Source organism: Arvicola amphibius, chromosome 12 (genome assembly GCF_903992535.2).
Source record: "Arvicola amphibius chromosome 12, mArvAmp1.2, whole genome shotgun sequence".
Classification (NCBI taxonomy): domain Eukaryota; kingdom Metazoa; phylum Chordata; class Mammalia; order Rodentia; family Cricetidae; genus Arvicola; species Arvicola amphibius.
This window is the reverse complement of record NC_052058.2, coordinates 5022608-5049027: the sequence shown is the minus strand read 5'-3', so window position 1 is coordinate 5049027 and position 26420 is coordinate 5022608. Positions and strand designations below refer to the sequence as shown.

Here is a 26420-nt window from a genome sequence, read left to right as displayed (position 1 = left end):
GCCATCCACTAGCGTGACCAGCCTACCAGAGGAGACATCGTTAAAGAAGATGGACTCTCCCTCCAAAAGCTCCTTAGCTATGGGGAGGGACAGATCATGAGCCCCTCCACACTCCACGCTGCATCGTTGACTGGCTTGGTCTAGTGTAGGCAACCACAGCTCTAAGTTCATAAGTGCAGTGGTCCTGTCCAGAAGACCCGCTTCAATCCTGCTCTGCCCTTCTCCAACCTCTGACTCGTAGAATCTTGCCATCCCCCTCTTTCTTGATGGTCCTTGAGCCTTGTTGAGCGGGTGTGATAGAGACATCAGCATCACACTTGTGGCTGAGCACTGCTCGGTGTTTATCCTCTGTGCTCTGACCAGTTGTGAGTTTCTGCATTAATCCCCCTCCAGCACACAAAGAAACTTTTCTGATGAGGTCTAAGAGTTGTGCAAAGCTATGAGAGTGGGGATAGAAATTAAGAGGACAGTTTGATTCTATGTCTATCAGCAAAATTGCAGTAGTAGATTCACCCCTGGAGCCTATGAACTCGCAAACCATGGGCTCTTGGCTGGATTTACAGAGACTAGGTATTGTGAAGTGGGCTAACGTGGAGCAGAAAGTGGTTGGTTACCCCTGTGACATTTATGCCACTGTCACACCAAAGGCATATTTTACTACACTGATCAAACATTTCACTTTAAAAAATACTGAAGGAGAAAGAAAACTGTTAGATAAATTAAAATTCCAGGGGGGGGGGGACCCTTTTTGTGTGTAAGCCAAGGACACTGGTCATTATCTTTCCTGGATACAACTGTAAACACGGATCAGTCAGACTTGGCTTAGACTGAGGGGCTTTACTGGGGAAAGACAATCCTACGGAGAGAGTTTGCCAGATGTGTCCTAGAAGCCTCAGCCAATCACCTGAAAGGACTCTTGCAGAGGTAGAAGCCTCAGCCAATCACCTGAAAGGACTCTTGCAGAGGTAGAAGCCTCAGCCAATCACCTGAAAGGACTCTTGCAGAGGTAGAAGCCTCAGCCAATCACCTGAAAGGACTCTTGCAGAGGGATGAAGTTTGGTGGGGGATGAGACGGCTGGGAAAGCAGATGAAAATGTCTCCTAGCCTCAACGTGCTTGGGAAATCACCTAGACGGAAGTTCCCACAGCAGACATGCAGCTATCACTCAGAATTCAAAAGGGAGAAAAACAGAATCTCACTAAAATGTATTTTGTTAGTGCCACCAAGTTTGTTTCATTTTGGACCAGATTCAGACGGTCAATAATACCTGTTCCTACTTAATGTGAAGCAGAAGACAGTGTGAATATATTCAACAATTGCCTCAAAGAAAATCGCCATACTAAGTCACAGAAAGAAACAGAAATTTAAGGGCTAGAAGGATGGGTCAGTGGGTGAAGATACCTATCATCAGGGCTGATGGCCTATATTTGGTTGCTGGGACCCATGTGGTAGAAAGAGAGAACTGATTCCCACAGATTGTCTCAGACTTCTTCATACACCATATCATCACTTCTCCATACACATAATTAATAAATAAATGAATAAATAAACATTTGAAAGAGGAGCTGGAGAGATGGCTAAGCAATTAAGAGCACTTGCTATTTTTGCAGAGGACCTGAGTTCAGATCCCAGCACTTACATCAAGGGCTCACAACTACATGTAACTTCAGTTCCAGAGAATCTGACTTCTTCTTCTACCGTTACAGGTACTGCAAGCTTGCAGTGTACATACAGAAAAGCCGGCACACATGTAAGTAAAAATAAACTTAAGAAGAGAAAAATTGAAAGAATTGAATGGATAAAAAGGAATATTTGGGACATAAGTCTAATATATGTGTGGGTAGAAGTTCAGAGAACAGGGGAGTGTCTCAGGGTTTCTGTTGCCTTGAAGAGACAACATGACCACAGCAACTCTGTAAATTTGCAAAGCTGTCTTTCATTGGCCATTACTTTTTCATGGCAGGAGTTTCTTCATGGCGAAAGAATGTGAAGCTATGAGGCTGTGAGGAGAGAATCAACCTGTTGCTCTGCCCTGGAAACAACATTTAGCACCAATAACCTTGATTATCACTAGCGTCTGCTACTGAGACAGACGCAAGCAGACCAGAGGGAACAGTGCAAAGCAAGTACTTGCTTTTCTTCATTATTTTTATTTTATTGCATGTGCATGTCTGTGTGCACGCGAGCACGTGTGCACATGCATGTGCATTTGTGAGTGAGAAGTCTACCAAGGCCGGACAAGAACATCAATCAGATCTCCTCATAATAGCAAGCAGTTTTGAGTCACCCTACTTGGGTGCTGAGATCCAAATTCAGATCCACTGTAGGACCAGCAGGCACTTTTAACTGCTGAACCATCTCTTCACTTCCTATATTTGCTTTTTCTAGATTTACTCAAATGATTATATATATATATCTATATATATAATATATATATTATATAGGTAGGTAGGAATACACCCAAGTTCCTGGCCAAGAAGTGTTGTAATTAATATAGTTTCTGTGTTATTATTTGGGTCTGGGTGGCTGGGAAACCAATGAGCAGTCTCTGCTTACAATAACCAAAACAACTTGGAGAGGAAAGGGTTTATTTCAGCTTTTAACTTGCAGGTTATACTCCATCACTGAGAGAACTCAGAGCAGGAACTCAAGGTGGGAACTAAAGCAGAAGCCATGGTGGGTTACTTATATGGGATTCCCTCTGTATGCTGTGAATATGTTTTATGACTGTTGGTTAATAAAGAGTCTGCTTTGGGCCTATGGCAACAGAGAATAGAGCAAAGCAGAAACTCCAAGCAGAGATAGAGGAGAAAAGAAGGCAGCGTCAGGGAGATACCATGTGACTGCTGAAGGAGAAAGACACCCACTCTGAAACATTAGTGGAAACCACGAGGGTCATGGTAAAATACAAAATAATAGGAAGGCATTAATTTAATATGCAAGAGTTAGTTAATAGAAAGCCTGAGCTATTAGTCCAAGCAGTGTTGCAATTTCTTTCTGTGTGATTATTTTAGATCTGTGTGGATGGGAAATAAACAAGCAGCCTCTGCCTACAGGTTCCTGCTTGCTGGCTTGCTCATCATGACTACTTTCTTTATCACTCAGGATCACTAATCCAGTCTCTGGGGAGATTAAGGCAGACACAGTTATCTCAGTTTGTAGACTGCAGACTTTTCATGACCAAGCTTGTTAATGGGTTCTGGTCACAAGGGGAAAGGGGAAAAATCTGGAAAGAATGGGGTAGAGGAGTTTAACTGGAAATCCTTTGTAGACAGATTCCAAGGCTGTTTCATAGCACCTTTCTCAGTCTGATGTCATCCCCAGCCCAAGCCACACTGCTTTGGGGAGCCCACCTGAGATGACCATGCAGACACAGTCTATCGTCAATTGAAAGTCTTTATTCCATCTGGCTGGAACTATACTCAGGTATTTGGGACCCAAGTGTAGCACCAAGCATTTAGGGTAAGGTTTTTTGTTTGTTTGTTTTTGGTGAAAATCACATCTTGGTATCTCAGCAGTTTCAGGGGAAAGTTTTGTGCAAGCAAGCAGTTTCACAGAAGCTAAGGTAAGCAGTTAGGTGGAGGGGGAGGTTTGCTTAAACAAGAAGTTTAACAGAAGTCAAGATAGATTAGCTGGATATATTGACCTCAGGTTCCTAGAACGAAGTTGAATAATTTTCCATGGGATTCTCCATCAAGGAGATCAGATTTTAGTTAAATCTGAAATGTCCTCAGCAAGAATACAAAAATGTTTCCAGGTTCTGGTCATGACAAACAAAGCAGCTATGAACATAGTTGAGCACATGTCCTTGTGGCATGATTGACCATCCTTTGGATATATACCCAAACGTGGTATTGCTGGATCTTGAGGAAGGTCATTTCCTAATTTTCTGAGAAATTGCCACACTGGCATCCAAAGGGGCTGTACCCTTGACCAAAGAATGGATAAGGAAAATGTAGTACATTTACACAATGGAGTACTACACAGCAGAAAAAAATAATGACATCTTGAATTTTTCAGGAAAATGTATGGAGCTAGAAAACATCATTTTGAGTGAGGTAACCCAGACACAGAAAGCCAATTATCACATGTACTCACTCATAAGTGGTTTTTAAACATGAAGCAAAGAAAATCAGCCTACAAACCATAATCTCAGAGAACCTAGATAACAAGAAGACCCTAAGAGAGACATACATAGATATAATCTACATGGAAAGTAGAAAAAGACAAGATCTCCTGAGTAAATTGGGAGCATGGGGACCTTGGGAGAGGGTTGAAGGGGAGGAGAGAGGTAGGGAGGGTAGCAGATAAAAATGTAGAGCTCAATAAAATCAATAAAAAAGATAAAAACATTAAAAAAGAATACAAAATAGAGGAACCTCTGAACTCTCTTGCCCTGCCACATTTTCCACTGGTTCTATGGGAATGAATCAAATCATTGATTCACCAGTTTTTGTTTTTGAGGGAGTACATAGTTGGTCCTAAGGAACAGTAGCTTAACTGAGTTTATTCTGTTTGATGTAGTTGGCCATACAGTTGAGGATGCAAGGTTTCATCTTTAACCTCATCATAATAATAATCAATGGCCAGGCTAATGCTGACATCAAGGTGGTCAACCATGGGGACCAGGTTAGCAGAGACCAATACCAATTATCTGGTATGTCTCTTTTCTCCCCTTTCTTTGAGGTTTTCTCTGACCATGGAAAGATTTCCCCTAAGTATCCTGATTGGTTGGCATAGAAACAGCAAGTTTCCCCTAAGGCCATGCAAAGTCCTCCCTGTCTCAAAAAACAAACAAACAAACAAACAAAACAGCAGTCTGCTCTCCTTCATCTGGCTCTCCAGCCAGGAAAGAGAATTCACCAAATGGCTAGGTTTAAGTCTATCTGGGACCTGAGTTCTTAAGTTTTGATTTCCAGAAACCAAGGCTGAGGAACCTGTGGTAGTTGCACTGGCTGTTTCTGTCCAAACTAGGACTGGGGCCAGACTTGGTGTCCATTTGACTTTGTTAATATTGAATCAAGGTCAATATGAGCTCCCCCATTTTCTCTGTTATAGGCATATTCCTGGAGGATAACAGAGACCAGTGAACATAGACTGGGTGTGGGGCTTTCCAGTGAGCCCGAAGAGGCACATTTAGTTGAACCATTAGTACAAGCAAGCCAGGTAATTTGAGGACTAATAGAGCTTTCATAAAATTATAATCCCTGAAGGCCTTTTTCTGACCACTTTCCTCCATAGCCTGATTTACTGACCCCCATATTGTTCCATCTTTGGAAGGCTGGAGCAGAGGTCCGCCTGAAAGATAGAGTTTCCCATTCCCAGTTTTTCTGAGCTCCCATGTCCATGTTTGGGGCTGATGGAGACTGCATATCCCAGGTTAGTAAACTCTAAACTCTAGTCAGTTTTACCTTTAGGGGTCCAAGGTCTGTCATTTGTTTTGCTTTCTCAAGAGAAAAGAAAGACACCAGCTACTTTGACAGCAGTTGGGATGGTAGGGATCTCTGGGTAGGGTCCCTTACAGGTAACTTTCAGGACCAAGGCAAGGATCTTCTTTGTCCAAACCAAGCCTCTTGGTTGGAACTCATGGGTAGTTTCAGAAGCGGAAGATGGCAGGATTCCCTTCTCAGTCTGGTCAATGGCTTGGCCAACTTTTTGCAAAGTCTGTAAAGACTTGAGAAGGGAGTGACTAGAGAATTCTGCCTGGGGGATCTTGCAGAGGTGGTCTCCTAAACATAATTTCAAAGGGAGCGAGCCCTTCCCAGTAGGGAATATATCAGGCCCTGAAAAGGGCAAAGGGAAGGAGGTTGGCCCAGGGTTTCACCAGTTTCCAGGACTAATTTTGTCAGTCTCCTTAAGAATCTTATTCTTTCTGTCTGACCTCAGCTCTGTGAGTACAGAAACAATGTAATTCCTAATTAATACTGAATGCTTTTGTCAGATTTTGAGACACTTGGCTGTGAAGGTCTGGCTATAGTCTGACTCCAAAGCTAGGGATGACCCAAACTGAGGAATTATTTCATGAAGACGTTTCTTAGAAATATTGGAGCAGTCTATTTTGGGCTGGGGAGGCCAAAATAACCACCCTGAGAAGGCATCTTCAAATAGTAGCAAATGTTTACAGGAAGAAACAATAGATCAGTTTCATAAAGTTCATCTCCCAATGTCCCCTAGCCTATTTCCTTGAGCCTGGGTCCCTTGTGATATCTTTTTCCCCGTTTTGGGGTTTACCTGAGCACAGGTGGCACATTTGAACTGGTATCCTTAATCAGAATCTCCGAATGTCTAACATAATACCTGTATCTGAAGGGTTCAGCAATCTTTGTGGTCCCTAGGTGCATGACTTGGTAGAGATCGGTGACCAACTGCCTTCCCATACTTGTGGGAAGGAAGGGTCTACCAGTGGCAGCGTTTGCCATCCTTGCCTATCCTGTAGGGCTAGTTCTTGTCTCACCCAGTTTACTTCGGGGTATATTGTGGGTGACCTGGTACGCTGGACTCTAGTAGGGACATCAAGACTTGAGGAAGCTCCACTGGTTTGAGGACCACTTTCTTGGTGGCCAAGTCAGCCACTCTGTCACCTCTGACTTCTGGGGGTCCCACCACTGTCTCCTCTGACCATGTAGGTTCTGTTTTTGATTTTCAGAATGACTTACACCAAGTCATATTATATCTCTTGATAAAAAAAATAGGAAAACACATTTATGAACCCTTTTGGGGTGTAGTTTTATAATAGTCCTGAGTCTTATCTGCTGCCCTTGCTTACCTGATCCTATCTCGGACAAAACTGCTCCCATCTGTGAACAAGACCTTGTCTGGTATCACCAGTGGAATGTTAGTCAGATAAGGCTAGAGATCAGGTCAGTCACCTGCAGGAAACTGGCAGGGTTGAGGGCTGACGTCTTGTGGAACCAAATGCAGGGTTCATCCAGAAGCAAGACTTGATATTGAGTCACCCGGGTGTCACATCCATCATTGGGGGGCCCCTTGAGAGGGCCTTTACAGAGTGTGGGACTCCAGAAACCGTTAGTGCTCTAAGATTCGTTTGTCATCCTCTTTAACCAGCACAGCTGTGACAGCTGTGGCCCTTACACATGCTGGTCATCTGGTGAAATGTAAAGTGACCTCTGCAAGAGTGCAAGACGGAGGAATCTTAGCACTGACTAGCCTGCCACACCCATTGATGGCTGCTGACGTCAGGACGGGTGTGATGAAATAGGATGTGTTTCTGTAGACATCTCCCACTGTCTCCTCCTACCCCTACCCCTGTAGGTTCCGGGTTTTGTTTTCAGAATGACTTACACCTGGTCACTTGCTCTCTCTTGACAAAAATAAATATAGAAACATGTTTATGATGCCTTCAGGGTGTGCTTTTATGACTAAGGAGTAGAATGGTGCTATTTTTTCCCTTGGGTCCTTAATACTCAAACTATCAAAAAGGTTTAAGCGAGTGGCCTTCCTTTCTGCAGCTCCCGGTGAAGCTTTCTGTTGAGCGGCCTCTTCCTTTCCCAAATGGCAGTTGCACCAGCCATCTTGGCTCTCCTCTACCATCTGAGTGTGAACTTGACTTACACACTAATCATGTTTATTTCGATCTGCCAAGAAGGTGGCTGTTTCCAGTAACACCTTTCTTATCCAGGAAGGGACTCAATTATTTTTGCCTCTGAGATGATCAACTTTAGTTGACTTACTAAGAGGACAGGACAGAGAGGATGGGCATCCTCTTTCTACCACTGAGAAGTCTAGAACACCTCATTGGCCAGCATTAGCATGCAAATACTTGTAAAGTAAAAAATAATACACTTCCCCAGTTCCTTATCCCTTGGTGGAGGGCAGGGTGGGAGGGGAATCAGGACAGGAAACAGGATGACAGGGTCTGTCCATGGTGCAATCACATTAGCGTGACATGGAGCTACATGACTGAAGCCACTAAACCAGTATCATGTGGGATGCCAGCCAAATCCCGACCTTGCTCTCTGTAAGAGTGACTGTGGACTTCACCTGCAGTGATGGCAGGCTGGGTTGGTGGTATGGATTTCTGCGTTTGTTGTATTGGATGTTTGTAATGCCTCATTTGGGCTGTGTTGTGCTCCTATTCCATTGGTGTCTGCAGACATCAAGACACTGTCCTGGTTTGGGGTTATGAGCAGTGAGCAGCCACTTGATCCCAAGAGATGGGCAGCCCATAGGATTCCTTCTTCCCTTAATTCTCCTGCCCACTGAGGGCATAGGGAAAGCTGGAGTGATGCTCAGGTCGGGGAGGGCAGCGCCTGGCCCTGTGTGCATCTGGAAGGCGTGTCTCCTTTGACATCTTCTTCTGCATTCTTGCTGCTGCTCCGGCTCATCTCACTCCCTTCTTTGTCCAACCTTTACTCAAAGCTTTCAGTAAGTTGTTTCAGTGTTTCCACGAATCCAGGCTTTTAGATGTGGGTGCTGGCTCTTCCAGGGACCTGCTTGGTCATCATTTACAGTGTGATGGGTAAAGAGGCAGCAGGTACAATGGAAATAGTCAGGGTTACAGCAAAAGGCTGCTGGCGTCCTTCCCAGCTCTGTACCAGCTACTGATGGCTCTTGGCCTTGGACATGCGCTTGCTTGGGGTCTCAGGGTCCTCATCAATGGGGTAAAGATCATTCAGGATCCCAGTCGCTCTTCTCATTTCCTCTTTGTGGAATTTGCTGGTTCTCTGTGGGCTTGTCACGTTAGGAAGCACCAGCCTTGTGTCTGTTTCTTCTGAGAAACTTTTATTGTTTGACAAATAAGGAGGGAATGTGAGGAAAAATCCCTGAGGTAGATGGAATGTGACTTTTCTTGGGGAGACATGCACAAATATCTATTCACCCCAGATAGGGAATCAAGGAGAGATCAAAGAAACAAGTCTACCCACTATCTAGCTTAGTGAAACAGTGAGATTATTGCAGTAACTTACAGGATCATGGGCGACACAAAGGCAGTGGCATCTCTGAAGTCTCCGGCATGGGAGATGACTCACAAAAGCTGAGTCCTTGGCGCTCCCTGCCCGACTCACAAGCAGCTCAGCAGAAGAGCCTCAGCCCACCAGTTGCTACTGTTGCTATAACTTTGGGTGGTGGGGGAGAAGGGCAATAGGGTTTCTGAGTTGTGCAAGTTTTGGGAACTTCCTGAGACTTGTGAATTATTCGCTTCCTCAACCTTATCATTTCTGTTTACTTCCTGAGTCTTAATGAGCCTTCTTCTAGTAGGGACTGTTACAATTCTGAAGGAACTGCAACACTTGGTTTTTCAAATGCAGTAGTATAACGAGGTCAAAATCTATTTTATTAAGCTGCAGCTTTCAGAGGCTTTAGCCTACAAATAAGATCCGACCTCCTGCCTTGAAGGGGAAACAGTATTTTTTCCCAGCTAAGAGAATGTTTCAAGGGGAGTTCACTGTTGATCTTAGGGATTGTACTTCAATACAGGACATAAAATTATTCAAGTAAAACTGTACTTTTGGAAGGAAAAGGTTAAAGTTGGCTACTGATATTCATCAGGAGATGGATATTTAATCTTTAATCTCTCGTCCGAGGCCTTCACTTTGGATCAACTCATTATCCCGAATAAACGATGTGTCATTCCCATTATTCATGTTTCGCTGCAGCCAAAGTATCTGGACCTGGTTTTAGTGGGGCCATTCATTTCAGCCCATTCAGTATTAATCTCCCTGCTCACATCTTTCCTGTCCTATGTGCTGTTCCTTGTTTGCTTTTATGTTTTCTGCACAATGTTTATAAAAGGATAATCTTTTACAAAGCAGACAGAATTTTTGTGTATGAACGGCTCTGTTTAAATGCCTCATTGATATATCATCTGAAAACTCAAGTTGTCAGCAAGCCCTGAGCTGTTGAGCCGAGAGAAAACATGAGAACTGCTCTCTCCATGCAGGAGCAAAGGTGACAGAAGAGGCCCTGGCTTTGTGGTCATAGACACATAGAGCCTTCATAGCCCCAACAGACAGGGGCACCCGGAACTTAGAGGGGAATAAGACAAGCTGCGTTGAGCTCACCTGGTCCGGGTGAAGCGTGTGATGGCTTTATGACGTCTTTGCGGGAATTTTCTCAGACTGTGTTGTGGTTATGCAAACCCTGATTCATATGTTCGCCTGTCACAGTTTTTGCTAGGCCCATTTGAATGTCCGGAGAGTGACCATGCAATACCACTCAGAGGCTCCTTTATTTCTGCCCTATAGAGAAGGCAGTAGAAACCAAGAAGGAAGCTACATAGAAGAACAGCTTCTTCCTTTCTTTCTCCATCTTCTCTCTCCTGGACCTGGGACCATATCCAGACAGCTCTCTTGCTTGGAAGAGGTAGACACCGTTGCATTCTATTACGGACAAGGAAGGCTCTTTTGTGAAAATTTGCATGGGGTCACAAATATGCCGCCGATGACAGCCTTAACAGATGGACTCTGAGAATAGAAATGTGTTAAAGGAAAAAAATTGATTTCAGTGGAACAGGGTTGGAAGCCTGGCCTTGGTGGAAGCTGAGCACAGGAAGCCACACTAAGCAAACACTCTGTCCTTTAGTGCGCATTCAGCTGGTAGAGAGAGACGCGTGCTGATATCTGAGACACAGGCTGTACTTGGGCTTGTGGTTGGCAGGGCTATAGGAGGAAAAAATAAAACCTCCCAAGTTGCACAGTGCCAGAATGGTATGTGCCTCCTTCAAAGAGGGGGTTCTCTCCAGCAAATTGATCATTTTGATAGCTCAATAGGAAGGCTTGCTGTTTTCCAAGGCCTGTCTTTCACATAGGCGAGAATTTTTGCTAACACTTTTTACATTTCTTAGGGAAAAATTAAAAACAGACATGTGGTTGTGTCATTCCAATGACACAGACCCTGAAATACTAAGGGTCTGCCAAAATCTCTTCTAAGATCTCGGCTATAAAAAACACTCAGAATTTACCCATCAAGACTCTATCAACAAGAGACATTATTTGTGATTTTGTTTTAGCTAATTGCTCCTATTGTTGGCCATTTGTTGCAGTGTTAATCAGGGTAAATGCTTGTCTGAGCCTGTGGTCCCCACCAAGACGAGGCCAGCAAACTATAGGGAGGGAACTCCCTAAGGTGCTCTGTGTAGTCTTTGAGAAACTGACAATCAAAGGGTAGATCTTCTAAATCTAAAGCTCTGTGTTTAGATTGGGTAGCACCTGGGAGAGACCGGGTAATTCCCATAGCAAAGCTTGGTCAAGTGCAATACCTACAGACAAAATGACTAGGTACCATGACAAAGAGTTCACTTCTTACTGCAGGGAAACTGAGCGTGGCTCCTTCGACTTTGAAGAGCTCCTTCAGAACACTCAAGACAGCTCAGGAGGGGCAGCTCTGCTTACTCCATGGGTGTCAATTTTAATGGTGCATTTATGATCTGGGGGCAGAGCTGTTCCTGTGAGCATGTGAGTATGCGTGTACATGTGAAGTCATAAGTCAACACAGAATGTCTTCTTTAACTACTATTTTGTTTTGCGAGACAAAGTCTCTCACTGAGCCTGGAGCTAGTGTGAATCACCTAGACTAACGGGTCAGTGAGCTTGAGGGAGATGCCTCTCTTTTTTTCTCCGGAGCTGGGATTATAGGCAGTGCACTGTGGTGACTGAGTGTTTAAAAACTTGTGTATTGGAGATGGATATGCATGCTGTTTGCATGGCTCTATACACTTTATTGACTGAGCCATCTCCCCAGCCTGTGATAACTTATTTGGAACTTTCATTTTTCTAGTTCTTATTCCTCTTTTCCCTCTACAGATATTTGGCCCAGCATTCTTCTATTTCATTCTTTTGCTTCTCTCCCTCTACTCCTCTTTCTCTCTCATTTTCCTTCATCTCAGAGCGACTGGAGGTCATGTTGCGTACAGACGTCTTGATCTCCTCTTCTGAATGTTTGCAGTGTTATTATAGGCAAACACAGGCAGCACCCAAAGCATCTAGGGTGAGGACAGCCAGTCCAGCACATTCTGCAGTTCGGCATCCGCCACTCAGAAGAGACTGCCCGCAGCCCTGTGTAGAGAGGGCTCTGGGTTCAGAACAGCGCTTTGAGGGGATTTTCTAGTTGTCCTGATCAACTAGATGTGACAGCAGAGGACACAGGAAGACTGTCAGAAATTAGTCCATCCTGGTCTATATTGGGGCTTCTTCTCTGTGGTCCAGTTGACATTGCAGCTGCCTGAGTCCTTGCTGTGGGGTTTGTGCAGTAGACATGTAGCCAGATGCCTGACCTCTACCCAGCATATACCAACAGCACCCCTGCATTGCTGACAGCCAAAACTGCTTCTAGATATTACCAACTGTCCTCTAGGGAGGAAATAGTCCATGCTCTAAAACCAGTGTTTTAAGTAATTCCCACAGAACTAAATAAATGAGGACAAAGGGGTGTAAGGACAAGGGGCTTTGTGAATGGGGATCTGTGTGAGGAGTGTCTGCTGCATCATCTCTGGGGCCCACCAGGCTACGTGCCAATGCCCCTACTTTCACATTTATGAAAAGATGGGGCTCTTGGGGGAATGGAGCCCTAGACCACAGTCAGAGGGACTAAAGCAACACTGGACAGCTTTACCTGAAAGGTGGGTGGAGCTCTGGGCACCATCACCGGTGCCGAAGATCACAACAGACATGGAAGGATACTGCTTAAGGCAGCTCAGGAGTGGAGCAGGTGGAGGAGCCCAGACATGGGAGGCAGGACAAAGCTCCCTTGAAATCCTGTGTGTGTGTTGCACGTGTATGCACATATGCATACATGCTCCTCTGTGTGTGTGTGTGTACACATGTGTAATATCACACATGACCATGGAGGGCCAGAGTCAATGCTGGGTATTCCTCAGCCACTTTCCATTTCATGCATTAGAAAGGATCTCTTGTGGAAACCAGAGCTCACCGATTCCTCTGGGCTAGCCAACTAACTTGCCTTGGGGATCACTTGTCTGTGCCTTCTAAGTGCTTGGATTGCAGGTGGTCACCACATCTTCCTGACTTTTTGGTGGGCTTGGGGGATGCAAACTCTGGCCCCCAGGCTTGCATGGCAAGCATTTTATCCATGGAGACATCTATTAGTCTTTTATGGTGAGACACTTCCTAGATCCTGGGATTCTAGGAGATGATACGTGGTACCCACCATAGACTCTCGGGAGGGGGAGGCTGTAATGCAGACATTCTTTATTTGACTCGGTCATAAGTTGGTACTCAGCGAGTAGCTGCTAGCCTATTTGATGGAATGAACCGGTGGCTCCAGGACACATTCAGAGTGTGCCAATCAATTCCAGGCCCTGGTTCCAGACATGGGCACTGACCTTGTAGCACAGGTCATTCGAGGGGACAGTGATGCAGTCTGCTTTAGTCTGAACTCTGCTTCTAGTTCAGAGACTGAACGACAATGAACACGTCCAAGCATACCTCCGAAATATCTGAAATATGGGCGAGTGTGCAGGGAGGGCAGTGTCCTGCGTCGTAATGAGGGTCGGGAGAACTGACCGAGCCAGTCAGGGCCTTAAGCGGTGTCGTCTTCCTCCCCCGAGTGTCTCGTCCTGAATCCTGCCATCATCCCCTCCCCCTAGTCATATAGGAAGTAGGAATAGAAAGAGCCACCTGGTTTCTTTCAAAAATTTTTCTATGTGCATGTTTATATTTTTCTGGTGTGTGTGCATGTACTTACGTGTGTATGTATGTGTGTGTATGTGCCTGTGCATACACAAGTGTGTGTGTGTGTGTGTGTCTATGTGTATGTGTGTGTATTTGAATGTGCATGAGAGGGTCAGAGGTCCACCTTGAGTATCATTCTTGGGGTGCAGTTCACTTTTTTTTAATAAAAAATTTTATTTGCTTAGAAGCATTCAGAATGTCAACAAGTAGCTGCAATTACTATTATTACTATTATTATTATCTGCAACTACAGAGTGGTATTCAATTAACAGAACAATTATCTTTGTATAAGCTGCATCAGAGACAACTGAAGATAAAAAACGAAGCTAAAGCACTATACTCCCCATATATAACTAATTTGTGTGGTGCACCAGCAAGAGTTTGCTTTAAATTCCCGTGTCAGTTTCCATTGCCAGACTGCACCAGGCAAGGTTAGTGGATACTGAAAACTCCACAGAGACAGGGCCAGTTAAAGACACATTCAGGAGTGTGTTAACTGTACAAAAAAGGAAAAACCTTACACCGTGTATCGGGGAGTTAAATGCTTTGTAGAAAAGAAAAAATAGCTGCACTGGAGCCAACTCATTCATCGTCTTCTTCCTCTCCCTCCTCTTCCCCCCTTTGCTTGCTCTTTCCATCCTTGACCACCCCATTTTTGCTGCCCCGGGTTCTCCTTTAGCCTCGTAGGCACAGTGTGCTTTTTGTATTTTCCCTTCAGCTTGGCAGCCATCTTTCACAGGGATGCCTGTCATCTGCAACAGCGTCGGTCCACATGGCTCCCAATTGCTTGGCAGCATCACGAATGGATAAGCCAGGATGGCCTCCTTTGATTTGGGGATGGTGTTCAGCACAGAACAAGAAGAAGGCCGAAGGAGGCCTCCTGAGGGCACTTGGTCCTTGAACTTTTCTTTGGTCTCCCCTTGGGGAGATGCAGATTTTCATTTCTTTCTCATAGGGAGCCTGGTTAGCCTCTGTCATGTCTGCACATGCCCCCTTTATTTTTCCCCACAGACAGAGTCCCCACCTCTCCAAGACTTCTTAGAGAACCCCAAGAAGTTGACAGAGGCATCCAGGCTTCCTCCTGAACCTCCCTGGTAAGCTTGTACTGACGTCCTGCCTCTCAGCTTCTTAGCTCTCCTTTGCCCGTGTTTAGTTGGTTTTCCTCTGTGAGGCACAGAGTCAGTCGCCTGTGCCTGTCTGGCTCTTCTTGCCCAGCATTGTTTTTATGAAACTCAGTGTAGCACAATAACTGTCTCCTCTGTCCCTTCCCTCCCTCCCTCTCTCCCTCCCTCCCTCCCTTCCTCCCCCCCTCCCTCCCTCTCTCCCTCCTTCCCTCCCTCCCTCTCTCCCTCCCTCCCTCTATTCCTCCCTCCCTCCTTCCCTTCCTTCCTTCATTCTTCCTTTCTTTCCAGGCAGGCTTTGCATTAGCTTGAAACTTACCAAGTATGCTTTGCTAGCTGGGTGAACTCTAGAGGTCCCCTTCCCCTGTCTCTTTTGCCCCAGCCCTAGGATAGCAAGCCTGCACTACCCATACAGTGGGACTAGGATCTGTAGTTGGACTTTCCCCAAACTCATAACAAAAATGACCCAAAGATTCATTATTAATTATAAAAGATTAGCCTTTAGCTTAGGCTTGTTTCTAACTAGCTATTATAACTTAAATGACCCTGTTTCTATTAATCTACATTCTGCCATGTGGCTATTTACCTCTCTTTCATTCTGTATGTCTGACTTGCTTTGTGTCTCCCTGTCATCTCTCTACATGTCTTGTTCCCAGAGTTCCTCTTTCTCCCCCAGAAATCCCACCTATTCTCTCCTGCCTAGCTATTGGCCATTCAGCTCTTTATTGAACCAATCAGAAGGTGCCTTAGGCAGAGACACATCTTTACAGTATACAAAAAGATTATCCCACAACGGGGATCAAATTCGGGTCCGCACAAGGTCAATACTTTACCCATCAATCCATCTCCCTACACAGAGATTTCTGGTTTTTAAGTTAGGTTGACTGAACACAGTCAGAGCAAGTGAACTATTCAGTCTGGGCAAATGTCTTAAGACCAAGGTCCTCCTGGCCTTATTCTGCAACGGCTGCCCCCGCCTCTCTGCAGCCCATTCCTCATGCAGAGCAAAGCACTGTAGCGAGCAGATACTGTCATCTCCCAGACCCTGAAGAGATGCCTGTGACTTGAGGCAGTGCCTTCTCAGGAGCTGGCAGGACTGAACCGGAAAGGCTCCGTATGTCCACAGGAAATGCTGTCACTGAAGAGTCTCTCCTTAGGATTGGGAGCGAGTCCCCTCCAGACTAAGTAAGATGTCTGATTTGGAGAAACCTTGAGGCTGAAGATAGTCTCTTCTGTCTGTCTGTCTGTCTGTCTGTCTGTCTCTCTCTCTCTCTCTCTATCATCTGTCTATCTATCTACTATCTGTCTGTCTATTTACCTATCATTTGTCTATATACCTATCCATCTGTCCATCTGTCTATCTATCCATCTATCTGTCTGTCTTTCCATCTATCATCTGTCTATCTATCTATCTATCTATCTATCTATCTATCTATCTATCTGTCTATCTATCTTCTCTCTGCTGTATAGTTTCAACTTATAATATGCATCTACGTGTTTATCATCTACCTTTCTACTCATCTTCTATTATCTATTTCTCTGTCTTTCTGTCTATGATCTGTCTTTTAACTATGTATCTATAATCTATCATCAGTTTCTCTACCAGTTGTCTCTTTATCATTATTATTTGTCTATGACCTACCATTTATAGTCTAACTACTTATCATCCATGTATCTTCTAATCTATATTTATTTTCTAAGTATATTTATCTCATATATATATGCATATATATGCAGAATAGGGGTTGACAAACAGGACCCAGTTATTAAACTTGGAGGACCCTTCATAGCATCTTAGTAAATTGTTTTTTTTAAAAACATGGATAGAAGGCAAGGATAAAATAGAAGAAGGTGAGGGTGCTGAAGAGGGCAGGGAAAGGCAAGATGGACTTCATGCTGTCACACAGGGCCCCATACTTTAGAAGGCTTGGTTGAAAACTTTGCTGTTTCTGTGTCAAATTATGTCATGATTTTTGAAGACTCTTTATTTTTTTGCTCAAGGCCCTAAAATCATGTAACTGATTCTAGAAGAACAGGGAGTCCATAAAGAAAGGTGTGCAAAGAGGAATTTGTAAACTCCCTGTGTTCTGTGGTTTCAGGTTTCCCACCCCACCCCCTGCCCTGAATTCCGCAGGCATGAAAACTGCCACGAGACATTCATTTTTAATGACGTGTTATGGGCTTCATAGCAATATATCTTTGGGTATTAAGGTGTGGAGTCAGAGACTTAAAATGATTAATGTCTTCGCTCCACATAAGGGGTCTCCCACACTCACCTAGCATCAGATTCCATTGGGAAAATTTATGGGCGCTCTTGGCAGCCTAAGCGGCCATCAAATATTAATCAAAAATATGTAATAACTAATATATACTTAAAGAATTGAAGAAAATTAATATTCAAGAGAAGCACTCAGGGACCCATAAAAATAACAAATGCTTCAGAGAGTCAGCTGAGGTTGGCAGGTCCTGCTCCCCAGCTTTGAGATGGCTTGTTGGGCGGTGTGCTCCACGGAGGACGAGGGCCAGGAAGAGGGATTTGTGCTTCCCATAGGATCAGAACTCCAAGAAAAGGAAGCAGGCTCCTTCTGGGGACATGCCACTACTGCCTTCACTGTGCCCTCTTTCTTTTGGATAGCACAACCGATTTGCCGCTAATTCTCTCTCCTGGAAGACCCTCTGGCCATCTTTATTGCTTCCATCTGGGGGCAGCAGTTTTCAGACGCAGATGCCTCTCAGCTGTTTATCAGTGGTCCATTTTGTAAACGTGAAACCTCAGCAATGATAGGAACGCACACTGGTTTTCCACTAGCAGAGCTAGGGCTAAATGGTCCCCCCAGACCAGGCTTGGGGAAGTCCCACAGTCCCCATCGGTCTGAGGGGAACTTGAGCTGATCCCTACGCCTTGGGTCAGTAGTCAGTTGTTTATCGAAGAAGGCTTAGGGTTCCCTTCCTTAGCCAAAATAAAGGGTTAGAGACATGGCCTTCCTGGCAAGGTGAATTCAACTGTGCCCAGTGATGCGTGGGCCGAGCATGTGAGCACCTGCCATCTTCTTCTATCTCTTTCCCTGTTTTGTCCTGCCCACTGTATGAACACCAGATGCAGAAAGATGAAGTGATATTTTTAAAAAAAATTTTTATTTAAAAATAATAAAAGAAAAAAACCTTAATGTATTGGTGATGTGCAATGTAATGTTTTGATATCTGTGCATGCTGGGAAATAGCCAAATCAGTCCTATTAATATAATGTGCCCATTCCTGTGTCAGGTGTGTGTACTGCCAACAGGTAAAAACATACTCTTGAGGGCTCATGTGGGTTATTTTTACTTGCAAAAAAGAAGGAGATAGAGAGGGAGGGGGGAGAAAGAAATTGAGCATCAATCAGGACTCAGACCTGGTGTGGAAGGTTGCTGCTTGTGTGTGACTTTGAAGGCAGGGGTGCCTGACTGCTCTGGGGACAAGGGGCTGTTCTTCCATCCCTGGGAAGGGGCGAATACAGCAGACCGCAAGGGCTTGAAAGCAGAAGTGTGTTCTGGTGTTTGGACCACACGGCAGTTGCTGGTGTCTTCTGTTGTTGTAGGGAATCGGGAGCAGGGCTGTCACTTGTCATCTGGTCTTTGAGCACAACCAACTTTTCTTCCATGGGCCATTTGGTGTGACTGCGAATGATGGCTCTGGCTAAATGGCACCCTCCTGATGGTGGGGTAAACACAAGTGAGCCTGGAGCAGGCGCCCGCCTTGCATCCAATTTGTGTTTTCTGAGAGCCTCAGAAAGGGCCTGGGGCTGGAGCTTTGCAGCACAAAGGGGACACAGACCCCCCTGCCCAGTGCCACCTGCAGTCCCTCCTGTGCCGGTCCCGGATCCCAGAATGACAGAGCACACATGCCATGTAGGCATCTGAGAAGCTCACTCTCCCAGTGTCCAGAGAGAAGCCCAGGGTGCCCCTGAGATGCCCAATGGCTTGGCCCCAGTCCTTACTCTGTTTCTAAGTCAAACAATGGAGGCTTAGAGAAGCCGAATGGTTTACGCAGGTCATATGGCTTGAAGCGACTGAGCAGAGATGGGAATCAAGTCTCCCTGCATCTATCCACCCCTCTCTCTCTCTCTCTCTCTCTCTCTCTCTCTCTCTCTCTTTCTCTCTCTCTCTCTCTCTCCTCTCTCTCACTCTCACATACACACACACACACACACACAGAGAAAGAGAGAGAGAGAGAGAGAGAGAGAGAGAGAGAGAGCGCTCTACAAACACAACCTGCTGTGTGTACATGATTTCAGGACTAACTAACTAACTAACTATGTATGTATGTATGTATATATATGTATATGTATATATATATATATATATATATATATATATATATATATATGTAAAACTTATGAGGGAGCACGGCACAGCCTTAGGGAAGACTAGCTTTCTCTCAACTGAAAGACATTTCAAAATGAAAAACTCGTTAAGAAACAGTTCCTAGATTTCGAAAAAGCACATCTGCCTCCTCCTTTTCCTCTGGGACACGTTCCTCTCTGTGTCTCAACTTCACCATCTCAGAGCCTAAAGCGTTACCTACTCCAAGGGTCAAAGCGGGGGCAGCGAGGCAACACGCAGTCAAGGCTCTCACCGTGCAGATGTGGGGACAGCAGCCCTTGTGTTTGACGTCTCAGTTGTGTGTGTTTGCAAGAGAGAGGCAGCACCACTCTTGGGAAATCTTCCTGGTTTTCTGTTTTAATTTGCCTGTGAGGGAGGACATTTTCTGCTTTTGCAGGCTTTCCTAAGCCTTGGTTTCTGGAAGCATCTGCTGGTCAGATGCCAGGCACTCCTGAAATGGGAGTCTTTGGCCTGTCCGTGACTATGAGCTACCCTTCCCTGCATCCCCTCCCGGGGGTTGGTTAGTGTTGACAGAGGTAATTCATGCCTTGTGCACATGGATCTACCTGACCCATAGATGGCACATAGTAGTTGTCTAATAAACATCTGTAGCAACTATTCTCTGAAGCTGTGATTGAGGGACAAGAACAAAAGATCCTGTAAACAACTCATGGTCCTCCCTTCCATGTGGACTCATGACCCAGCTGGGGGGAAGAAGATTCATTCTTTCTGTTGTACAGATGGAAGGTTGAGGGACTGAAAAGTGACATCACCAACAGACAGTGACCTAAGGAGTCAGGGCCAGAACCAGGTCTGGAACACAGACTTCCTGGATCCTGACCCAGGTTCCCTTCTGTTGCGCGGCCTTCGGAAGGCTGGAAGGACCAGGGAAGTGTTTGCTCCAGGGTGCGCTTCTTTGCCCTTAGAGATTTATCATCTCTCCCCTGACTGCTGACCAAAAACACACACGTTCCTGAGGAACCCTTACAGGATTTCCTGTTGAGACCCCCCTTTTTTTGATCAGTGCTTAGCTGGCAGATGAAAATTCAGTGGGCCCCATTTGTAGGAAGTCTGATAAAATATTCTCATCTCTATTGCAAACAATTTCTCCATCTGCCACTTGGCTGAGAGGATCAGACTCAAACACTCTCATGAGAGGGAGAGTGACGCTCGGCAGAGCAAGGCACAGGAAGCAGGAGCGTTTGTGTCCGGCGCTGTCTACCTGAGCCTCTGTTTGATGATTAGTTGACTTTGGTAAGCAGCTGGGCTTTAAAAGAATCACCCAAACAGCAATATGTATTGATAATGACTCTGTCTGTTATTTGAAAAAGCTGCAGCTTTTAAATAGAGTGTGTAAATTTGTACAAGGAGGGCCCAGCTCAGTGAGCGGAACACTAGAAGTCCTGGGTGTGGTCCTTAGCACTGCATAAACCAGGTGTGGTAGTTCTGCCTATGATCTCAGAACCCGGGGAATGGGGAGCAGAAAGATCAGAGGTTCAAGGTCACCCTAGACCATACGGTGAGCTCAAGGGCAAACTGGGCCATATAAGCCTCCATCTCAAGAAATAAACAAGAAAATAAGTAAATAAATAAATTTGTAAGAGAAACAATAGCAACCGAGGGCTTGATCTGGGGCATGGATAGATGATGGGAAGAAATGGTTGGAGTCGCTATGAAGTCAGATCAGGACCCCAGCTTGGGAGAAGAAGGCCCTGCACAGGCATTGCCAGAAATCTGTGCATTCAGTTAGGGAGGTGTTGGTATTATGGAGGGATTGGGCTGAACACAAAATGAAGAGGGGTAGCTTCAGAGCTACATTGGAGAGGGGACATCTCTTCCTTCTCAGACTCTCAGTAAGGGCCAATGACATGACATGCAATATGCTGGACCTTGGGAACCTTAGGGAGACCAGGATAAACGAGAAGCCCAACCTCATGAGACTGGCATAATCCTGGCAGAGAGCAATGGAGAAAATGGGACCATTGCTCTGAATTGATCCTAATAATGTTCTACAAGAAAATGACCAAGATAAAAGTTCACCCATGCCAAATGTGAGCATGTGGGGCCACCAGAATTGTGATGTATCTGAATAGGATTGTACAACTTCACACTCCCTTTCGAGAACTAGTTAGTAAATTCCTAAAGTGCTGAGCTGTGTCTACTCCATGGCTTGGCAATACGAAATTACTAAGTAATTACTCAAGGAAGTGAAAACATATGTTTACAAAATGACTTCGATGAAGATGATTATAGATGTCTCAGTCATAATCGTCAAAGAATGGAGAATGCTCTAGTTTCTCCTGGTAGGAGAACGGCTAAGCAGATGACTGCCTCCCTATACCAGGGAGTGATGCTCCACAAGAGAAGGGGGTGACTGTCTGGTGGGAACGTCCTTGTGTAGACACATTTATGTGGGCATCTAATGGCTTGCTTGCTGATTGAGATACGCATCTCTCAGGCTGAGCTGTGCGTGTGTGGCCATGTGGACACCTTGTCAGATTAGAGACCTGAAGTTCTTTTGGGTCCAGTTCTGTGAAGTTCTTTTGGGTCCAGTTCTGTGTGACTTGCATGGGTGTCCCACCTGGTGTGTGCCAGCCCCTGGGGGTGCTGACCTTCCTGCAGGTTTCCAGAAGGTCTTGTCACCTCTCTGTGTCTTTCTCTCACAGTATGTCTCTTCTCTTTCCTGATTCACAGAGGGTAATGTTTGGCAGGACTGAATATTTGTTGAAGGAACGAAGACATTAATTAATAAGGAGAAGGCCCACTTGGTAAAGGACTTGCCAGGCTTGTGTGAGATGCTGCCTTTGGATCCCAGAATGTGTGTGAAAAGCCATGCACTACAGTGCCTTCTATAAACCCAATGCTCTTACACAGAGAGAGGCTGAGACAGTAAAGTCCCCAGAAGCTCTTGGGCCAGACTGCCTGTGGCACCCAGTGGGATCAACAAGAGACCTTGTCTCAGACAAGGTGGAAGGTGAGAAACAGCACCTGAGGTTGCCCTCTGACCTCCACCGTGCCCATGTGACAACACGTGTCCATCTTCAGTGACACACGTGAACACACACACACACACACACACACACACGGCATGCATACAGAGATTCAAAAGAGAATAAATTAGTGAATATCAAACACATGGCATTGGTGTGAATATGAAAGTCAGATGTCTCTCTTCATAAGGATAAGTGTGATGTGAGCTTACTGGAAAGACAAGGGATGCCTTTGCCGGGTTCTCTTCAGTCTGCAAACCAAAGAGGAGCACAGACGAAGATGTCCTAGACAATTCAATGACTGATCTTGTTTTCCGTCCTTTTCTTCTCAGAGTAAGGGCCAAGATGATGACAGCTGCCCCTGTGGTCAGGCACTGGGCCATTAAACTGTTATGCAAGAAATAGGCATGCCTATGGGAAGCAGGCGTGAGATAACCCCGTCTCTGGTCAAGAATGACAGCAACAGTTGGGACTTCTGCAGAAAACACCAGCGAAACAACACCCAGAGTCCCTTCCAAGCCCAAGGGGCAACGGGATATAAAATGCATTAAATTAAGCTAAAGACGCCAAGAAACCTACCCTTGGAAGATGTGTTACTGGGAATTTTTTAAAATCAAAACTTACTAACTAATCTATCTCACAAAAAGTAATATTTTGTGTCCAGAATGTATTTATAGAAATAAAACAGAATTAACCCAGGTCAAAAACAGCTTTGTTCTAAGAATTCTTAACACAGTGATAAGACAAAGAAAGAGGAAATTAACAATGTGTTGAAAATGGAATATAATAATTCCAAGCCAACAACTTTAATGAAGAAAAGACCAATTATGTACATTTGACTTGAGATGTTAAATATTTGTAAATTTATTTGAACTGAAATTTTATGCGTTGACTCTCAAGTTTAAAGCCCAGGAAATATGAATTTATTTGTTTATAAAGACTTCTGAGGTTAACACAGAAAGTTGAGAGATTCGTGTTGTTTCTTTGTTGCTCCATCGAGTTTGTGTTTGTGTTTTGTTTTATTTTGTTTGCAGGAGTGTACAGTCTACTATGTGGTAGATATATCATAGTCTTGATAAAATTGAAGACGAGGAGCATGTGTTATGTTTTGGGGATGTGGTAAGAAAGAATTGCAGAAGGGGAAAATTTTCCCAGATATATTCCTTGTCCCTTACCAGGCCCCAGCCTCCTTTCTTCTTTCTAGAGTCCTGCGTTCTCTTGTCCTCCCCAATCGTCCAACAGCTCTTTCTTCTCCTGTGGCCTCGTGTCTTGTTCTCTAGCCTGTATCCACACTCATACACATTATACTGTTCAACTGACACGAAATTTCCAATTTTGCTATGTTCAAATGATCAAGTCAGAAAGAGAATCAGGTAGGAGAGATGGCTCAGTGATTAAGAGCACTTCCTGTTCTTCCAGAGGACCTGAGTTTGGTTTACAGCTTGCATGTTGGGAGGCTCACACAAACCAGTAACCCTAACTCCAGAAAATCTGATACCTCTAGCTTCCATGAGTGTCTCACTCACATACACACACACACACACGTGCACACACTCACACATGTCATTAAAAAACACTGATTTTTTTTAAGCCAGGAATACAATTTATGGGCATGATTTAGAACAGAATTTATGCTTACTAAACTGGTCTTAAGCAATAAATATCTTAATAAGAAAAAGCGTTTGGATTCTGAGTGTTCTTCACGGACAATCCTCCTGGCCTTTCTATGACAACTCAGTCCTTCAAGGTGACCGTATTTGTGACAGCTGCTGATATGTGCAGCTCCTGTCCCGCCACTGATTAGAGGTGACACCCTTAGGCCCTGGTGCACATGCTGCCCAGACCTTGTTACTAAACTTCCACTAAGCTTCCTTCAGTTCTTAGCTAATGCTGAGCTGGTGTTGAGAAGTTGGTAGGTAGTGTTTCTAAGTAGGTGCAAAGTTAACAAACATTTGGAGCAGACAAGTACTGGAGGCCCCGGTGGATGCTTGTGTGTGGTGTAGAGGCTGGCAATGCTCCCTCTGGTGGGGCTTGCAGCAGAACGGACTCATCCAGCCCCGTTCCTCGAGCTGTGGTGTCCTGGCCATCTTCTTGTGCTCTCTCTAGCCCTGCTACACCCATAATTCAAGGGACCTTGACAATGGGAATCCAGAAGAAAAGACAGAACAAAAACATGTTTGGAAATCATCTCCACATACACACAGATTGTAGGTGTGTCTGGAAAGCACCTGTGACCCTCCAGGATCTCCAAAGTAGTAGGGGAGAGGCATGTGAGCTGAAGAGACTCCTTAGAGAGCCAACAAAGGCTCCTCCTGGCCCTCTCTTGTCTTCAGCTATTCTTAATTTTAATATGATTTTAAAAGATAGAAATATGGCATTTAAACCAATGTGTTAATGAACAGTGTTTTTTTTATTCGATTTATGTCTAATTTACACAACATAAAAAGTGGAGCATGGGTGTTGATTCAGCAGTAACATAAAGACTAAAGAGGTGTTTTTACCAGATTCTTTGGCAGAGAGTTGTGGGATCTTGCTTTCTGTGACCAAACACAGGGCCATGGAGGTTGACAGAATATAATTAATTATTTCTTTACTCCAGAGGACACCAAGGCACACTGTAAAGCCATCTAGATCTTAAAGAGAAAAGAGAAAGGGCCACAAAACCAATTAGAGTCAAGCACAGGAAGAAAGGCTCTATAATGTCATCCAAGACAGGGAAGGACCTGTGTTGATAGGAGGTAGAAGATGACTTACCTTGTACAAGGATGTTTGTCTTCTCCTGGGCTCCTTGGATGATGAATGGTACCCAGGAGTCTAATAATGTTTACATGATGACACTCTCCCCTTAGGGAACAGGGCTCTGTCAGGGATCAAAGGTGGCCAGGTGTCCCTGGATATGACTAGTGTGCTGTGGAATAATGCTTTTATACACTATAAAAATTTCTCACTCACATTGGTTTACTAAAATGCTGATTGGCCAGCAGCTGGGCAAGAAGTATAGGTGGGGCAACCAGACTAAGAGAATTCTGGGAAGAGGAAAGGTAGAAAGATCCAATCACCAGCCTTTTGCAGAGGAAGCAAGATGAGACTACCTCACTGAGAAGAGGTACCATGGCTAAACATAGACAAGAATTATGGGTTAATTTAAGTAATAAGAGCTAGTTAGTAATAAGCCTGAGCTAATAGACCAAACAGTTTGTATTTATTATTTAGCCTCTGTGTGTTTCTTTGGGATTGAATGGCTGCAGGACCAGGGGCGGGCTGGGGGAGGGGAACAGACTGAAACTTCATTCCACACTAGTGAGTGCATTAAGATTTAGTTAGATGGGGTGGAACTTCATGTCTGCCTCCCCTGCTCCATGCTGGGAGTTTGTCTGGCTGGAGTATATACAGCTCTTGTGCATGCTGTCTCAGTCACTATGACACCAAACGTACCACTTCCCTGCTGTGCCTGGAGAACTCTTTCCTTGTTGCCATCCATCACATCTGGTACTTGTGGTCTTTCTGCCCTCTCTTTCTGGAAGATTCTCTGAACCTTATGAGGAGGGGTGTGCTAAGTGTGTCCCATTGTGGGATGAGTCCTCTGAGAGCTCGTCTTCTCTGCACTTTGGACAGCTGTGACCTCTGTAGGAATCACCATCAATAGCTGCTGGAAAAGGAGAGTTGGTCTCTTTTAAGGTGTGGCCCCCAGTTGCTTGGCCACACTGCAGGGTGGTCCCCACTTCCAAGAGTATTTGCATAACACCAATTGGACTACATAATTTAACAAAGATAGAAAGAGCAGGAAGGGAGGTGGAGAAGTAGGGCTATGTCTGAAAGGAGTTGAGGGAGGATGCACATTATCAAAATACGTCATATGAAATTCTCAAAAAAGCAATAAAGCTATTCTTTTTAAGGATTTAGGAAACTACTCACTGAAGGAGGGCGCTAGCAGTAACTGCTCTGGGTCTAGCCTCATTTAGGTCAATTTTGAACAATCGATGAGGCTTGTGCATCTTTGATCCTCAGCCTTATTTGGGCTCTGAAAAGAACATTATCAGTTCTATCACAGGTTCAAAACCTGATCAGGACCAAAATGTTGCTCCTCCTTGGAGCAATTAAGGTTTATTCTTCTTCTTGTATTTTAAGAAAGGGTCTTACTGTTTAGCTCTGGCTGTCCTGGAACTTATTATGTAGACCAGACTGACCCTGAACTCATAGAGATTCTTCTGCCTCTGTCTCCTGAGTGCTCAGATGTGAACCACTACACCTAGCCTGAGTATTTAAATGTTAGAGAAGAAGTTTAAGAAAAGAAGGAAA

General features: G+C 44.8%; 1 protein-coding gene across 50 annotated transcripts in view; it reads left to right on the top strand.

The window, feature by feature from the left end:
- Positions 1 to 26420, top strand: part of LOC119827306 — a 103390-nt gene that overhangs the window by 48711 nt on the left and 28259 nt on the right. For 6 of the 50 annotated variants that reach the window (XR_005287618.1, XR_005287585.1, XR_005287586.1 and 3 more), the window contains 8 exons: positions 1707 to 1750; positions 1964 to 2126; positions 2611 to 2652; positions 3325 to 3426; positions 5059 to 5166; positions 5281 to 5379; positions 21826 to 22105; positions 22454 to 23799. Coding sequence is in view for 1 of the 50 variants with exons in the window: in XM_042056031.1 (XP_041911965.1) it covers positions 1707 to 1750; positions 5059 to 5166; positions 14661 to 14743 (235 nt within the window). In the remaining 49 variants the exon portion in view is untranslated. Of the gene's footprint in view, positions 1 to 1706; positions 1751 to 1963; positions 2127 to 2610; positions 2653 to 3271; positions 3427 to 5058; positions 5167 to 5280; positions 5380 to 14660; positions 14744 to 19165; positions 20386 to 21825; positions 22106 to 22453; positions 23800 to 26420 lie in introns of those variants that run through there. The other 44 variants (XR_005287627.1, XR_005287624.1, XR_005287630.2 and 41 more) reach the window with 30 other exon arrangements.